A 19,360-nucleotide genomic window follows, 5' to 3' on the forward strand; every position below is an offset into this window, starting at 1 on the left:
CACCTTGGTTATGAATTATCCAATCTAAAACTAGCCAAATTGCTATACCAAATTTTCAAACCACTGAGTAAAACAACCCTCATAACTAATATTGTCTCAAAGAATTGTTTTGCAATCACAATTAGAGGCAAAACAGTGTTTCTGCAATCCAAGCTACCATTAACTGGCTTTGCAACTGCAGGAAAAGAATGTACCATGGTTATGTCGTATGCCAACCTGCATCCACCACCATTCCCACCGACAAACGGCGGAGGGATTAACTGCACCGAGGCGAATGACCATTGGGCCCAATCGTGAATAACCATCCATCCATTATTGGAAATAAAAAGATGATGTGAGCTTGGTACTTTCCCAAACTGCTTAATAAAGGTTGATAGAACTTGCAACTGGCTTTTCAAACACAAATATGTACATTTAAATAAAAGGGAGGTAGCCTTTTAGGTGACTGTAAAATACCTAACCTAATATTTCAATAGAAACAGGTTACTAAGAAGTGTCAAACATTCTAAAGTGTTAGATACGAGTATCATGTATTTGGTGTGTTAACATATACCAAAAACCATAGATATGTGTGTCCATGTTACATGAGTCCCAATACTTTAGTTGAGGAGATCATAATCATCCAACTTCTCATTGTATTGCAAAACTTTCCTCCTAATCTTCGAAGTATCGACCCAAGTCACAAAGTCTTCCATGTTTCGGGTGACAAGGAAGGCAGGGTCAGTCACAGTCTCCGGGCCCACACGGATGTGTCCTTGCTCAATGTAGGTAACTGCCTCTTTCAGGTGCTCTGCAAACTTAAGTCTCACCAAAACTGTAGCTAACCTGCGCCTGCAACACCAACATAATAAAAACTATATCAGTGGGGTTTACTCTTATTGTCAATGCATAATCCCATTCTAAGGATATAATTTAACAGTGCAAAGCATACATTGGTCATCAGCTCCCACAGATAGATAGATGGTGTTACAGTTGATCTCCAACCATCTCTGGGAGAGGACAGTGGATGTAGCAATAGAATGCCATATATCAGAAAAGGAGTTATCATGTGCATCAAGCGTCTGGAAATGTAGAGTACATTTAGGATGCATCATAAAAGGAGTTGCCTAACGGAACCATTTGCTATAATTTCTTTTGGCAAGACAATAAAATCAGACTTACAGTTCAATTCATTGGACTATGGTTTTTTTTCCCATGAATTATGACACTTTTTACACTTTAATATAAACAAAACTATAATATTATCCTTGGGTATATACACAACCCTCCATTGTTAATGTGGAATTTCCACAGGAATGCAGCATTTGTGGGTTCATAATGCTATGTCCAGTTAGTTGCTTAAAGTAGTATTGAGGCAGCCACCATGCCTCTTTTCAAATACTAGGACAAGCAAATAAAATCATCCCCTCCCCGGAGGGGGATCAAAATCATTGTAATCCTACGATGGTCTCAAAATCAAGGCACCTCCATGTGGGGGCTCACATATTAAGAATGCTAGAGCAAAAAGTAAAGAGAATCACGAAACTCTTTGATCCCAAAAATGGCATGACTCATAAGATTCTTACTGAGTTGCCCTAAAAACGTCGTACTTCACAAGTATCATCATTTTGACAAATTTCGAAATAATCTTGTTATTTCCTCAAGATTGATGTCTTTAAATGCAGTTACATCCATACACATTTATGGACTTGGAATGTTAGCAGTTTGCATTAAAATAATATAAGAGAGAAACCGAATACGCAAAACATTACAACATCATTGAACAGCATATAGAAATAAAATTTCCCCAAATTTCATAATCTTAGAATTTTAGATTTGCTATCAACCAGTTACCATTTACCATTTACCACAATTCCACAAAATTATTGTATCAAAAACTTTTCCTGTAAATGTTTTTACAAAGGCAATTTTCTTCACAAATCCAAAAGCATTTGTTTATCCTTTCCATCAAAGTATAGTAGAAAGCATTTGGCAGAATACAAGGGTGAAGAGAGAAGGGCGGAGCATTATGATCATTTTGAAAAGTACAAGGTATTTTTTCTCACAATTCATACATGCCTGCTTACCTGCAGAATGAAGAGACAGACAGCCGATCGCACAAAGACAACCCCTTCTTTGTTGGAATTACTCCAATGTTATATCTGGATTGACCATTAAAGATCGTAAATAGATTTCCATACAAAAAATTTCCACAATTTTAAAAATGACGTCATTCCCAAAAAAAAAAAAAAAAGAAAGAAAATTACATGCAATAAGCAATGGAATTTCACCTCAAAAGACAAAGACATGCTTCTCATATGGAATTGTTCCAAGGAACAAGAAAACACAAATAAATGTATAACAAATTTACTCCATTTGATTTGACTTCATTTGTGAGTTATCAGGAAAGCAAGTCAAAACGTGAGGGGAAGCATAAAGGAAGTATGGATCAAGCTGAGGATAAGGATTTCAATCAAGATTCCAATAAAAATCCAAACAAGAAAAACTTAGAACCTTACAGAAAAGAAAAAGAAAAATAGCTCAAGTTCATTACAACTATTGTAGAATACTTTTAGAATGTTAGATGCTATGTGGTCCATCTGTAATACAAACACACATATATTACATATATGATTATATTAAGTATCAATTTCTGTTACATGGAAGCAAGGTTCACAAACTCGGCTCAGGCTCAGGCTCAGGCTCAGGCTCAGGCCTGGGGCCCTGCCCGAGCCAAATAACTCGGGTAGTCTGAGTGGACTCGACCTAGTGTACAGGGCCAAAAAAGCCCTAAAAAAATAAAAATTAAAATAAAAAGGTGCTATAAAACACCCTTTCACAAAACTCCCACATCCTTTAATCTGAAATGGTGGCAATGTTTATTTCCCGATCCATCATACAACTCAATGATTTGAGAAAGAATACTCACATTTTTTAGAGATGGGAGGAGACAGATGTCCCGCTGATGTGTCATTTAATGGCATATACTTTTGGGGGAAAAGAAAACAAACAAAGAATTGAGAACAATATGCCCTTTGTGGTTTTCTTTTTATTTGTATCTTAATATACTGGTTGTTAAAAATTGTGCTCATGTGTGCCCTTTGTGGTTTTCTTTAAAAAATTGAGTCCAATTGTTTAGGAAGACGGAAAGACATGAAATCCACAACTAATTTCTCAGAAAATGTTTTATTTATGGATTTGGAATAGGTTTCGGCTGCTCATGAGCAGCCCGTTTCATTCATATCTCCAGTGTTTGGCGAGTAGAACACACCTGAATGGCTTCTTGATGCACTATAAAGAATTTGAATGAAAAAATACAGCAGAGATAAAACTGCCTAGCAGGATTGTTTGGCCCACACACATTTGTGGATACTAAAATAAATATCTAGATATGCATTTGCAAAGCTACCTAGCAAGATCGTATGTTTTATGGGTAGTGTAGGGAGAAGAGAATCGGTTTACATGACAAATAAAAACGTCATTTATTTTCTACTTAACAAATAAATAAAAAGAAAATACGAGGCTCAGGACACTTGGTGGTCATTGCATGCTCCCTGATTTACATGATAAATGGCCACACATATTTCCTGCTTTCTTGAGAATTAAGTAAAAATGAAAACATGTAACTCAGCCATTTTCATGTCACGTTGAAGCTTAGCATTTAAGTAAATAATGAAAGTCACATGGCATTCCATACACACTTGGACATCTCTCCAATGCTTCTATAATTTTAAGATGAGTCATTTGAAATGACATGAAGTAATCATCTTCTATCACAGCATCACATAGGCTACGTTCCATATGATGTTATGATGAAAATGAGATACATCATTACTGTTTTAACTTTTCCTATGTTGGTAAAAAATTACTTATTAACTACCTCTTAAGTAGCAGAATTGTAATTTTTCATAATAAAAGCTATGGTGGAAATTAGTTGCATATACAATATGCACATTGCTGTCGTTATTGTGTTTTTGCGCTGTTGTTATTGTGTTTTTTAGCATACCATTGCACTCATACATAAAGGAAAAAGAACAGAATATCAAGTAGTGTGCTTAATACACATTCAACCATGATGATCCTGGGGTGTCGCACTACACATACATAGGGGATTGCACTCCATGTACATGGGCATCGCAATTCCCCGGTGGTCTCCCTGCCACCACCATCCCCCCACAACCCCCCCCCCCCCCCCCCCCCCCCCCCCCCTTCCCTTTTTTCCAAAAAAACATCAAGGAAAGAAAAACCCCACCTGAAGGGCAAACTATGGGTTGTGTTTCTTAGGATTACACAAGGATTCTGTTAACTTTTAGCATCTCCGAACATGAGATTTCCAATCTCCATACACAAGATTCCCTATGTGTTAGCCAAGTTCGATCTCAATTTCTAGAAAAAATTTTCCAATTCTTCCTAAATTTAAAAAACTTTCAAGTTTTCAAGCTGTTAAATAAGTGGCATACCACATGACCATGAATGTTCAGCGGGAAACATGAAATTTCATATGAACCAACTAATATTAGCTTCACTTTATCAATAACAATAGAAAAAGAATAATTTATTAAAAATTGCTGACAGTTTAAAATAATAATAACGTATTAAGAAATTCAAAAACATAATTTTCATTACATGAGGCTAGCTTATGATAGTTTTATACCATATTGGAAAAAACAGTATGTTATTTATTAAACTTAACTCATCTAAAATATTATGTCAAAAAACAATATATATATATATATATATATATATATATATATATATAACATAAAAGATTAATGTAACAAGCAGATAATGTCAAATAACAGAGAAAAGTTTGAAATTTGAAAAAACTTTACAAGCACCTGTTTTCTAAACTACGCATAATGAGCACCCATAGAATAAGAGCCATGGCATCCATATAGGGCTAGCTAGATCAATCACATGTACTTACAATTTTTCTATGAGCTCATCTGTCATCTTTATCCTGAAAGGATCCTTGGGATCGATCTGCTTCAAGATGTTCCCAAGCTTTGTAACCATCCCACAGAGTTTTTGATACCTAGGATTATATTCAAAAAGAGAAAAGCTCAGAATATACATGAAGTTCTCAGAACATATAAGGGATTTTCCCAACTTCAAAGACATTCCAAAAATCCAAAGTCCCTAATGCATACAGAAACAAATGCCAATCGTGTTTTGTTTTCTCTCTCTCCCTTTTATGTTACCTAGAAGTAATCATTAGCAAGACACTTAATAGATGCATAGACAGAAGTAGAACCCAATACCTACGTGTCTCACAATCATCATCATTAGAGCATTTTCCCAACTATTTGGGTTCGCCACAAATGTCTACCATTTTGCTCTATCAAGGGCCATACCCTCAATGAGGTAATAAGTCTCCATATTTTTTCTCACTACTTCCAACCATGACCTTTTGGGCCTACCACTTGTCCTTTCCGAGCCTTCCAATTGAACTAACTCACACTTCCTAATAGGTGTTGTATTGGGTCTGCCCTGTACATGGCCAACCCATCTAAGTTTGCTTTCTCTCATTTTATCGCCTATTGGGGCCACACCTAAGTTCTCCCAAATGTATTCATTTCGAATTCTATCCCTTCTTGTCTTGCCACTCATGCATCTCAACATCCTCATCTCAACTACATTCATTCTATGCGCATGTTAATTCTTAACCGCCCAACATTCCACCCTATAAAGCAAAGCTGGTTCACAAACCAACCAAAAATACATTTCAATTGACCTCATAGAGACAAGATCAATACCTAAATGATTCACTGAGTGTCCAAAGCAAACTTTAGGGTTAGAGATGACACTTGGACCTATGGAATTTCTAGATAAGTACATGCATTGATCTAAAAAACGGACCTCCCAGCGCCTAGGCGAAAAAACTGGGCGGTCCATCCTTGGGCGGCCGCCTAGGTGGTACGGAACCCGCCTAGGCCGCCGCCTAGCGCCCAGCCCTGAGCAGGCCCAGGGCCTCTGGCCGGCCCAGAGGCGGAAAAAATGAATTTTTTTTTTTTCGTTTTGTTATTTTGAAAGATTTAAAGGTTAAGAATGATGGCTTTTAGGTTCATTTGAACCCTAAATCCACAAGAAGCCCCTTTAAGACCAAAAAAAAACCTCCAAAACACAACATTTCATTCGATCGATCATCGAATCATGGAAGTGTTTCTTAAAGTTTTGGAATTCAAGCAACCAAAGTAAGTGCATTTTTTAGATTGCTTGATTTATTTTAAGATGTCTTCTTCAGGAGTTAGTCGGAGTGGAGATCCGGGTTGGAAATATGGGTACAACCCGAATCCAAATGACAAAAATTGCGTTAGATGCAATTTTTTGTGAAAAAAATACAAAATGAGGCATAAACCGGTTTAAGAAACATCTTGTCGGTATTAAGGGGGATGTTGCCCCTTGTAACAATGTTCTTGAAGCTGTTAGAGAGGAGAGTAAGAAATTTTTAAGTTATGTAAAACAAAAACAAGAACAAAATCCTTATCATAGATCTATTTCTGCTACTCCTAGAAAAAGTGATCCGGTTTGAAAGTATGGATATAACCCAAAACCAAATGATAAAAATTCTATAAGGTGTAATTTTTGTGAAAAGATACCAATAGGGGTATTAGCCGATTCAAAAAACACCTTGCTGGTGTTAGAAGTAATTTTGCTTCTTGTACAAAGGTTCCTAAAGCAGTTCGAAATGAGATTAGATATCTTTTGAATTTTGAAGAACCAAAAAAGGATGAAAATAAGCCTTGTTCTATGGAAGTATCTTCTCCAACTTCTAGTCGTCGGAGTGGTGATCCGGGTTGGAAGTATGGCTATATCCCGAATCCAAGTGATAAAAATCGTATTAAATGTAATTATTGTGGAAAGGATACTAATGGAGGCATTTACTGGTTTAAAAAACATCTTGCCAGTATTACGGGGGATGTTGCCCTGTGTACAAATGTTCCTGAGGCTACCAAGGAGGAAATTATACAATATTTAAGTTCAGAGAAGCACAAAAAAAAGGGTACAGCAGCCAAGACTCTTAGGGCCTCATCTGCACAGACTACACATACTAGTAAGAAGAAGGTAGAAGAAGAGGAGGAAGAGGCAGATTCAGAAGAAACTGAGGAGGATGAACGTTATATTGAAGAGGGAGATGACTCTGATGATGATGGCCTCGACTCTGATGCATATGATGAGGCTTACACTATTGATATTCCTTCTGATGATGATGATGATTGAAGACTCTTGCCTCTTGGTGCTGAGTGTTGAGTCTATTGACTGTTGTGTTGAGTTTGTTGACTGTTGACTTTTGTTATACTGTATAGTCTAGTGTTGAGTGACTTGAGTCTGTTGACTGTTGTGTTGACTTTTGTTAGACTGTATATATTCTATATTTTTGTTGTGTTGGGTGTTGACTTTTATATCACTTGTATGGTTTACTGTTTTAACAATATGGATTATCAAAATTCTCTTCTCGACTTCTATTTTTTTATTTTATTTTTTTCAAGTTGGATTGTTGGAATATGGTATATTGGGACAATGGGATTTTTATTTTTTTTCAATTAGGCAGCCACCCAGGTTCTGGGCGCCCGCCTAGTGCTTTTTGATACACTGAGTACATGTGCTAATCTAAACACCAGTGCAGTTACAATCACTAGGAACCCAAGCCTCTCTAGAGTGCCTAGGCCCTGAAAGGATCCTTGGGATCAATTTGCTTCAAGATGTTCCCAAGCTTTGTAACCATCCCACAAAGTTTTTCATACCTAGGATTAGATTCAAAATGAGAAAAGCTCAAAATATACATGAAAATTCTCAGAACATATGAGAGATTTTCCCAACTTCAAAGACATTCCGAAAATCCAAAGTACCAGATGCATACAGAAACAAATGTGAAATGTGTTTTGCTTTGTCCCTCCCCCTTTTATGTGTACCTAGAAGTAACCATCAGTAAGACAATAGATGCATAGAACAGAAGTAGAACCCAATACCTACATGGCTCACAATCATCATCATCAGAAACTCTTCCCAACTATTTGGGTTCGCCTACACGAATGTTAGTCTACCATTTTACTCTATCAAGGGTCATCATACCCTCAATGAGGCCATAAGTTCCCATATCTTTTCTCACTGCTTCCAACCAGTGCTTAAAAACTCAGTAACCCGATCCGGAATCTGGCGATTTGGATTGGGAATCGCCAATACCGTTTCGAATCCAGCAAAAAACAGGATTCGACCGTTTTTTATAAAAAATCGCTTGTGACGTCATAAATTCAGACTTGGTGGCGTCAGCAAACCCTTTTGCATGCCCAGTTTGCATGGACCATTTTGGTGTTTATTATAAAATGCAGGGCACACATTCAACCAAGGTTTTACACACCTCACCACATGATGCCACGTGAGCTACACCACAAACCACTCCACCTATGACGTACACTTCACTTTCCATAATTGAAGTTGTTATAGGTATTTTATAGCGGTTTATTTTAGCGTCCCAATTCAATGTGGGACAAATTATTCCATTCCTCCCATGCAACTACAGCAGTACTCTCTCCACCCACCAAACACCCCCTCCATCTCTCTCTCTCCCCCCCTCTCTCTCTCTCTCTATATATATATATAAAACATCACATCATTTAATATATTAATTTGTTATATGATTTAATAAATTATTATTATTATATTAATTATGTTATTTTCATATTTAGTCTAACTTGTAATTTTAAATAATATATTTATAATTTTTACAAAAATTAACTAATAACTTATTGTTAATTTGTTATTATTACAACTTATTTTATACAACAATAAAAATTTGATATAATTTTGAATTGTACTAAGTTGTTATATAGAAATTATTGAATCGTGTTTATTATAATATTATAGTTAATAATTGTACATTAGTATCCAAATCTTGGATTTCATTTATTAATTTATTTGCACTATAAATTTCGTAATGTATTATTTTTTCTTATAGTTGTAAATAATATCTTTTAAGTTAGAAGATATTATAAGATATTTTAGATTTGCTCTTATTTGTATAGTACAAAAATTTGAAAATATAAACTAACACTTTCAATTTTAGTATATAATATTAGTTAATTAGGTTGTGATACTTTTGGATGAGTAAAGTGAATTAATAAATGTTTGATACTTTGATGTAAGCTAATTTCACTTTATATGGAAATTATTATTTTATTCTTATAATATTGAAGTATTTTCTAATATTTAAAATTACTTAGATGCAATATTATAATGCTATGTTATAATTAATTATTATACAGACATTCAGATAGAAAAACGTCTCAGTGTTCACCTATTTTTACAAAGTAATGAAAGTACATAATGCATCACTCCTAATTTCTTTTATAAACTAAAAGAATACTATATTTAGATATTTATAGTGATTTTTTGAAAAAATTTTGAGACAAAAATTGCCAATTCGACCGATTCTCCAATACGATCCACCGATCCGACATGGGTATGAGTGTGAACAATTAGAGTCACCAATCCGTTTTTTTTAACACTGCTTCCAACCATGGCCTTTTGGGCCTACCCCTTGCCCTTTTTTAGCCTTCCACTTGAACTAACTCGCACTTCCTAACAGGTGTTATACTGGGTCTGCATTGCTGATGCAAGGAGAAAATAAAACCAGAAAATTAACGCTAAAAAAGGAAGGTTGAGAGAAAATACTCTCTCTCAAAGGTCTGCAAGGGAATCCACCCTAAAACAATCTCTTCACGAGACCAAATTCTATTCAATTAATTCACTCTGATTTACAATGAAGGGAAACCTCCTTTTAAATCGACTAATAAAAAAAAAAGATAAGCAAAGGAAAAACCTCTCTACACGCACTCTCCTATTTTATCTCTCCTCCCGATTTTGTCTCATCCCTATTTTCCTCTTAACTTCACGTACCTTCCCACGTTTTCATCCAAATCTTCCCGATTCCCACGTTTTTATCCAAAGCCAACCCATTATTGAAAAGATAAAAACACCCATTATTGAAAAGATAAAAACTCCCATTAGATTAACCTTATCCTATTTACATTCCAAACTAACTAACCCAACCGATACAAGATAACCTCATGACCTCCTAATTATCCCTGCGTACTCCCTATTCTTGTCAAAAGAATAAAAAATTAAAATAACCCAAATAATCCCCCCTTATTACATCATTGCCCTTTTCTTTCCCTCTTGTGTCCTACGACCCTTCTTGGCCCAGCCACGAACCATCGGCTGGGACAAGGCTGCATCATTCCTCCCCAGTTGAAAGGAACTTGACTCCGACGAGTTGGCTTCAGTATAGATGCGATATAAGTTTGGATCCACCCTTTTGAATTCTTGCTCAGAAATCCACGTGCTATCAAAGTATGGCATGTCGTTCCATTTGACTAGATATTGGCGATAGGAACCTTTTCGAATTTGAAAGCTTTCAATCTTCAAAACTTGCTCAATTCCCTCAGCTTTCTTTCTCGGTAATTGCTTCATCATATCAACTACTTCTTCAACTTCTAGAGGGTCTCCATGAAACTCAAATGATGCAGCCATGCCCAGCCGATGGTTCGTGGCTAGGCCAAGAAGGGTCGTAGGACCCAAGAGGGAAAGAAAGGGGCAATGATGTAATAAGGGGGGATTATTAGAGTTATTTTAATTTTTTATTCTTTTGATAAGAATAGGGAGTGCGCATGAATAATGAGGAGGGTTACCTTTTCAAAGGTTTTCTCAATATGAGTTTATCTTGTGTTTATCTTGTATCAGTTGGGTTAATTAATTTGTAATGTAAATAGGATAAGGTTAAATCTAAGGGGAGTTTTATCTTTTCAATAATAGGTTGGCTTTGGATAAAAACGTGCGAAGCTTTAGATAAAAACACGAGAAGCTTTGGATGAAAACATTGGAAGGTACGTGAAGTTAAGAGAGGAAAATAGGGATGAGAGAAAATAGGGAGGAGAGATAACATAGGAGAGTGCGTGTAGAGAGGTTTTTCCTTTGCTTATCTTCTTTTTTTTTATTAGTCTATTTAAAGAGAGGTTTCCCTTTATTGTAAATCAGAGTGAATTAATTGAATAGAATTTGGTCTCGTGAAGAGATTGTTTTGGGGTGGATTCCCTTGCAGACTTTTGAAAGAGGGTATTTTCTCTCAACCTTCTTGTTTTTAATGTTAATTTTCTGGTTTTATTTTCTCCCTGCATCAATTGGTATCAAAGCGGGTTCTGATGGCCTCACAAGAGACACCCCTCGATGAATTAAAGTTATTGACTGGATTAGTTCAAGCCTAGCAGAGAGAGTAGACCAATTCATGCCCGTAGCTGAGAAAGTAGATGAGCTTGTGCAAAAGTTCGCTCGGCTTTAAGATGGAAGGAATCCGGATATCGGCGTTGGAACTCAAGGCAACTGAGATGAAAGAGGTATGCATATTGTTCCTAACCAACCTTGGGTGGCCCCGGCTAATGACAAAGTCAATGAACGAATTCTTCGATTGTTGGAAAGCGAAAGAGAACCTGGAATAAAAATTGATATTCCAGAGTTCCATGGTCGATTGCAAGCAGATGATTTTTCTTGATTGGCTAAGTAAAGTAGAGAAAGTGTTTGAGTACAGAGATATTGCAGATCACAAAAAAGTAAAATTAGTAGCCACAAAATTTTCTGGCCATGCATTGGTTTAGTGGGATGATTTGAAACAGGATCGTCTTCGATAGGGCAAAGAAAAAATTAATTCATGGGAAAAAATGAAGACGAAGATGCGCCGAAAATTTTTACCAGTAAATTATGCCCGAACTTTGTACCAAAGGTGTCAAAACCTCAAGCAAGGTAAAAAGTCAGTAAATGACTATACTGAAGAGTTCTATATTTTGACATCTAGGGCAAATTTACAGGAGTATGAAGATCAAAAAATAAGTCGCTACTTGAATGGGCTAAATCAAGGCATTTAGAATGAATTGGCCTTCAAAGATGTCTATAAGATGTCTGATGCCTATACTTTGGCCCTCAAAGCAGAGGAAATAGTCAATCTCGGTCTTGAGAGAAATAGCTTAGTGACAAGAGGCTCTACTTCAATAGAGGGGCAGCAAGCTTTAACCTTTAGAAGACCACCTATAGGGCTTGGAAACCAAACCTCTCAGAATTTCCCAACTAGGCCACCCTAATATGGGGAGAGGTGGTGTTGGGAGAGAGCTGGAAGCACCTAAAACACCTCGTGATAATACACAAATTGTGTGTTTCAAGTGCCAACAGCCTGGGCATAGGGCATTCAATTGCCCCTCATGTCAACCGCCTGCCAAAGTTAATTTGGCCGAAGAAAATTATGAAGACGAAGACAATGAAGGATACACCTAGGAAGACCAAGGTGATATTGAGACGAACCAGTCTTATGAAGGGACTGAGCCTTGTGAGATTAGGAGTTGTACGGAGATGAAAGCGATGAAGCCTTAGTTGTCCAACGAACCATGCTATCAACCCCAAGACCTAGTGAGGACGAGAAGTGGCTGAGACACAATATTTTTCGAACAACTTGCACATCAAGAGGCAAGTTATGCACAATACTAATTGAAGGTGGAAGCAGTGAAAACATTGTGTCTAAAGAGATGGTGGATAAACTTCAATTGAAGGAGCATAAGCACCTACGCCCATATCACATCCAGTGGTTCAAGAAAGAAGGTGAACTACCAGTTCTTATTCGATGTTTAATCTCTTTTTCCATGGGTGCCAATTATAAAGATGAAGTGTGGTGTGATGTCGTAACTATGGATGCATATCACATATTACTTGGTAGACCATGGCTTTATGATCATGATGGTATTAATATCACACTCCACCCTATGAAGCAACTCCTACACCCAAATCCACTAAAGAGGAGGGTTCAAAGTTGCTTAATGTGCAAAAATTAAAAGGGAGCAGCAAGGATATGGATGTTATTTATGTGTTGCATGCAAAAGAAAATTCAGCACCGACTACAATTCCTAGGTCTGTTAAACCTCTACTTGAGAATATAAAGATTTGATGCCTAAAGAATTACCTGATGGTCTTCCTCCAATAAGAAATATTCAACATCACATTGACTTGGTGCCTGGTTCTAGCCTACCAATTTTGACCCATTATCGAATGAGCCCCATGGAACATGAAGAGTTGCACAGACAAGTTGTTGATTTGCTTAAGAAGGGATTGATTTGAGAAAGCATGTCACCATGTGTTGTCCTTGCATTACTTACTCCAAAAAAAGATGGGTCATGTTGGATGTGTGGAGACAGTCGAGCAATCAACAAAATTACAATCAAGTATCGATTTCCCATACCCATACTCGATGATATGTTAGATATGCTTAATGAAGTCAAGGTTTTCTCAAAGATTGATTTAAAGAGTGGGTAACATCAAATTCGGATTCGTCCTGGGGATGAATGGAAGACCGCATTCAAAACTCGAGATGGACTCCATGAGTGGCTTGTGATGCCATTCGGGCTTTCTAATGCACCAAGCACGTTCATGCGCCTAATAACTGAGGTACTTCGTTCTTTTATTGGTAAATTTGTTGTGGTTTATTTTGCTGATATCTTGGTTTTTAGTGTTAGCCCACAAGATAAACTCATGCCCTCCTAATTATCCATGCGCACTCCCTATTCTTATCAAAAGAATAAAAAATTAAAACAACTCAAATAATCCCCCCTTATTTTATCATTGCCGCTTTCTTTCCCTCTTGGGTCCTACGACCCCTCTTGGCCCAGCCACGAACCATCGGCTTGGGCATGGCTGCATCAACTGCACATGGCCAGCCCATCTAAGTTTACTCTCTCTCATTTTATCGCCTATTGGGGCCACACCTAAGTTCTCCCAAATATATTCATTTTAAATTCCTTCCCTTCTTGTCTTGCTACTCATCCATCTCAACATCCTCATCTCATCTACATTCATCCTATGGGTATGTTGTTTTTTGACCGCCCAACATTCCGCCCCATAAAGCAAAGCTGGTTCACAAACCAACAAAAACTACATTACAATTGACGTCATAGAGACAAGGTCAATACCTAAATGACTCAATGAGTGTCCAAAGCAGACTTTGGGGTCATCACATAGACACAACTAGATAAGTACATGCGCTAACCTAAACACCACTGCAGTTACAATTACTAGGAACCCAAGCCTCTCAAGTCTGCCTAGGGGCAGTGAATCACTTACTGAGTTTCTATAACATGTACATGAAGGAAGAAGAAACGATGGAGCTCTTCTTTTCATTCAAATCATGTAATTTTCATTTTTGCAGTTTGACCTAGAAAATTGACGCAGTAGGGTGATATGTGGTAAATTTTTGCAGCCATGGTGCAGGATTCTTTAGGCAATGATTTTCACAAGGATTCAAATTAGAGATGTAGTTATACGTTGTCCTGTGCTGGTTGCACTGCTATAGGGGATAAGCAAAGGACTGAAAAATGTGATTCTTTATTTTTTTTAATTCTCTTCATCATAAGAAGTGCCCTTTATTGAACTAGATATAATATCATTTATTTGGTGTTCAACCACATAAAGTTATTGTGATAGTGAGGAGGAGGATTTATCAATGATCCGTTGAAATTAATCTAGAACATGCATCAAAGGAACATAAAGGGGTAGAATGGAGAACAACCTCAAGAGAGTTGGGGTTTAAAGGTCCACCAAGCATTCAGAGAGTTTTAAGAAACAAAGGCTTGGGGCAGTAATGACACGTTATAGTAAACCAATGGGAAATTGGGATTCTCTATTGTCAATACTTAAAAATAATGCAAGGGTTGCAGCTAGCATTATATGGACACTGGCATGGAAGCCACTGTTCTAACTATAGGGGTATTATGACATTCATCACCATCATCATCCGAGGCTTATCCCAACTATTTGACGTTAGTTATAGCGGTATCTAACATCAAAGTCCAAAAATACCCATTAGTGCATGTGCAAGTAAAATGAAACAACATGCAGAAAATATAATGATAAGACTTGCTTAACAAAGCTAGTAAACATGTACTTAAATAAAGTCGATCTACAATAACATTAATATACCAAAATCGTTCTAATTTCTAAATAGTGGAATGGAGAACACCCTCAAGAAAGTGGAAGTTTTAAAGGCCCAAAAGGTTTTAAGAAACGAGAAATGACATGTTATGGTAAACAAGTAGGAGATGGAAATTCCTCTATTTCTGAGGCTTAAATACAATGCAAGGGTTTCAACCAGCATTGCATAGACATTGACACAGAATCCACTGTTGGCTATGTAAAGGTATGTAACATTAAAATTCAAAATGACATATTATTTTATATGCATGTAAAATGAGATCACAAGCAGAAATTATAATGATAAAATGTAAGTGATAAAACAGGTAAAGATGTATCTAAAAAAAACAAAGAAATAATCGCTACACTGAAATTAATCTACCAAAATTGTTCTAAAGTTACATGCATCTAATAAAAGATTGCCTGTTGTTTAAGAAGCACCAAAATGGAGAAAATGGGTGGTTGTACTCAAAGTAATAGTGAAAGACTCACTTCTTGTAGTCGTCTCGGCCAGTGACATGGTATCGCTGCATAACCATTGCTTCCCTGTGACCATCTTCCCTCTTCCAATCCAGAAAGTTGACCTTCTTTGTAAGCTTCTTCTCATGGAATTTGAGCTTCCTCATGATTACTCAGACAAACAAACACAAAGTAGAAACCCCGAAAGAAAAACTGTGTCCTTCACAAAATGGGTCTCACGCTCTCAGCAACATCAAACACTAGAACAGCAGAAGCATAGGTATCAGACCTCTGATTCATTGGCATTAAATGCAAACAAACTATGTTCTACACCAAGAAAATAAAATATATTATAAGGAATATATTTCGAATTTCTACAGTTCAGTGAGAAGGAAACAAAGAGACCACAACCCTTCTAATCGTAAAATATAGTATTCCTTATGTCAAGCTTGCGAAAAACCATAGCTCATCTGTTCTCTAGCACATGATAAAACACTTCACTGAGGGAGAGCTTATATACAATGTCTATAGCTCCCTGAAAAAGGTAGGTAAGGTGTAAAAACCATGGTCATAAGCCCTAAATCTTGAACAATTAGTCTGATTCAATAAACAATGAATACCTTAAAATACATGACAGGCAGTCAGTACCCTAATACCCAACAAAACTAAAAATAAACAGTATAAAGAAAAACAAACGCACTTTTTGGGTTCCTGCTCTGTGATGATGGCGATGGAGCAAGCGGCTTCTATGAGCGAGTCCCTTTCCCTTCTTCAACCTAGGGTTTGCGGAGGGCAGCGACGAGGCTTCAAGGATTTAGAAAGGGTTTTACGTTTTGCAAAGTTTTTCCATTGGTTCGAAATCGACATCAAACAATATCTTTTATTAATTTTCATATGTTTGCTATTTCTAGGGCCACCAATTATCAAATCGGCAAATTTTTTAGGCACTTTAATATTCGAAACATCACGATTTGTTCAAGTTCCAGCAAAATAAATAGTTTTTTATCAAAATAATTATTTTTGAAAAAAAAAATTATATAAGATTGCAACCCTAAAATGTAGAATTACACATGCACTTCAAAAATCCATTGGAAAAGGTTGTTTTAATGTTGAAAAACTCTATAATTGATCATCTCGACATGGAGATGTATAAATATAGAGGAAAAAAATGATTTCGAGTCTTTGAAATAATGCATCTTGCAACAGATTATATAGACTGTCTATTTTCAAGAGTTATATATGTTTATAGATCTATTTGATTTTAACAACTTTTGAAGTCAAAAATTTTATAATTAGATACTAAAATAGATTTTAAGATAATCTTAAGAATTTTTTAAACCAAAATTATATGTTATGATAAAATTTGGAGGTGTGCTTTATTTGGATTGTTTAAGGTTGCAACGTTATAGAAATCGCACTTTTTTTTTTATAATATTATATTTTATTTTTTACATTAAAAGAAAAATACAAAAGCATAAAAAAATAAACTCTCATAGACTATTTCATTACACGAAATAAACCACCATCGTGCCACATAAATCCATAAATTGCATCCAAGTTGCTTTGAGTTTTCGACAGGCTAGACTCCTTATTACACCAATTAATAACATTTAAAAAATCCCTTTCAACGAAGCAATTCACTCAACCTGATTTGCAATGACACATCCACATGGTCTTGTGAAACAAAAAATTACCTCACTCTTCTGGAATTCCTCACAACTCCTTCAATTTTTATCGGTCCCAAATTTCCCAAAGAACTGCCATCGAAGTTGAACTTTACTCCCCTTGACAACAGCGGTTCCTATCGCCCTTTCAACCTCATATTAATATACTTACCTTAATCAAATTAACCAAATTCAAAGCCACATCGGGTCCGCATGAATAAACTTATTGGCTGCAACGCTTTTTTGTAAGGAATAATTTATTTTTAGTTTATTGTTATATTAAGAAAACCAATAAATGAGATTTTCTAACATAGTATTTTTTATTTTTAGCAATAAAAAAATTTAAAGGTAGGTTGACATAAATTTCCATTTTTTTGAAGTATACAAAAATCAGTTTTGTGGACACAGAGCTTCCCTATTCCAATTCCTTCTTTTTTTTTCTATTATTATTTTTCACCATTCATCCCGGATTGAAGCTGCACATATGTAGAAGCACTAGATGCCCGATCCAATATCGAGTATGAAATACTGTTACCAGTCATATGCTCGAGCCTGATCTCCTAGCCCAGATCTAATCCCACTCCTAGACCCAATACTCGCTTGCCTGTTGAGGTTGGGTTAGAGGCCACCACCAGTCAATTTCCACTCCTAATGGGTAATTTGGATGGGAATCAATTTGTACTAAATCAATTTTCGGATTGGCACGGTCCTGGCTGGTTCTTCCCTAAAACCCCCTGTTATATACATATATTATTATTTTTTAATCTCATTTAATATTTTCTTTAGTCCCCTCTATTTCCCCACCTATAATTCATAGTTTAAAGATTTTTATATTATTTATTTTTTAAATTACTTAGTTGGATCGATCACAATAGTAATCCAACCCGAATAAATGGGTAATGATCCAAGTTTCAAAGTACTTCGGGGTGGCAACGAGTTAGGTCGGGTCTAGAGGGCTTGGACCCCAAAAGAAATTATGGGACCCGGACTTAGACCCAAACCCGAAATTGTCGGACCCGATCAGACATGATTGTGTATATGAAGCATCTACACAACACCTATGGGCGAGATGCTACAGTGATCTCACCCATAACGCTATCGCCGTTCGTTGTTTTTGGGCGATGAGGATTTTTCAACCGCCACAAACCACGTGTCATCCATTGCGATTCCGTTCAATAAACCACCACGGACATAGCAAGTCCGTGACAGTGGCAAACACTATTTATTTTCGCCTATAAGTGTTTTTTAGCTTTTTCCATATAATATATATATATATATATGAGAAATGATTCGATAGGACCCTCTCCCACTCATGTGTGTAGGACCTCAAATGATTACCATTAAATTTGGTACGGATATCTAAACAAGTCAAATCCCACACCCATATGATAACTTTTTTAGGGATCTGCGCCAAATTTAATGGTAATCATTTGGGGTCCTACACACATGGATGGGAGATGGTCCTATAGGATCATTACTATATATATATATATATATATATATATATATATATATATATAGAAAAAGATTATACACTATAATAGCATAGGGAAACCATCTTTAGCTAGTGACTTATGAACCGATATGTATATATATATATATGAAATTTTTTTTATAGAGTCGAGGCTATAAACAATCAAATTAGTGCCCACCTCAAAAATTTCACTAGAAGAAATTGTTTTGATACCCAAATATCCTTAAATTTGGTCATCTCAACATCAAGATGCATGGACATGAGAAAAAAAAAAAAAAAAAGGGATTTCATGTTTTGAAAATAGTGCACTTGTAATGGATTTTTGGACTGTCAATTTTCAAGTTTTTATATATTTGCTGGATCTATACTAATTTTGAAGCTTTAAATTTTATAATTAAAGCTAAAAAATAAATTTTAAAGCTATCACAAAAATTTACAGCATTGAAACCACATTTATCAACACTATTTAAAAGTGCGTTTTACTTTGATTGTTTAAAGTCTCGGCTCTATACAAACCGCATCCATTTAAATATTAAATTAAATATATATATATATTATTTAAATATTATGACTAAAATATATAGTTATATTTATTTTAATATTAATAAATATATTATATGTTAAAATTTTTTTAATTAATAATACTATTCAGGTCAAGTCCACATGGACCCAGACCCGAATAATACTTAGGTCCAATGCTTGGATTTGGACCCAACCTGCTGGGGCCAAATTTTGAACCCAGGACCTAAGTTGGATCCCCTATTGGGTCCGGGTCCATTGCCAACCC

General features: G+C 36.1%; 1 protein-coding gene across 2 annotated transcripts; it reads right to left on the reverse strand.

Moving 5' to 3' along the window:
• Positions 1-370: 370 nt before the first annotated feature.
• On the reverse strand, positions 371-16,285 carry LOC18448522 (Alpha-L RNA-binding motif/Ribosomal protein S4 family protein). Of its 2 annotated transcripts, XM_006858583.4 has the most exons (5): positions 16,136-16,285; positions 15,469-15,695; positions 4,907-5,014; positions 2,067-2,141; positions 371-831 (listed from the first exon to the last, which is right to left on the reverse strand). In XM_006858583.4, the coding sequence occupies exons 2-5, from the start codon at positions 15,600-15,602 to the stop codon at positions 600-602; spliced, it is 549 nt and encodes a 182-aa protein (XP_006858645.1). In that variant the 5' UTR covers positions 15,603-15,695; positions 16,136-16,285; the 3' UTR covers positions 371-599. The 2 variants fall into 2 exon arrangements, with proteins under 2 accessions (XP_006858645.1, XP_011628669.1); XM_011630367.3 differs by lacking the exon at positions 4,907-5,014.
• Between the last annotated feature and the right edge of the window lie 3,075 nt (positions 16,286-19,360).

The sequence above is a fragment of the Amborella trichopoda genome, chromosome 6 (genome assembly GCF_054954075.1).
Source record: "Amborella trichopoda isolate Santa Cruz 75 chromosome 6, AtrichopodaSantaCruz75HAP2 v2.0, whole genome shotgun sequence".
NCBI lineage: Eukaryota > Viridiplantae > Streptophyta > Magnoliopsida > Amborellales > Amborellaceae > Amborella > Amborella trichopoda.

Coding starts and splice junctions, on each gene's coding strand:
- LOC18448522 (XM_006858583.4), bottom strand. CDS start 15,602: ATGAGGAAGCTCAAATTCCATGAGAAGAAGCTTACAAAGAAGGTCAAC. Junction 5,015..15,468: donor GGCCGAGACGACTACAAGAA/GTGAGTCTTTCA, acceptor ATATAATCCTAG/GTATCAAAAACTCTGTGGGA. Junction 2,142..4,906: donor GATGAGCTCATAGAAAAATT/GTAAGTACATGT, acceptor TGGTCAATCCAG/ATATAACATTGGAGTAATTC.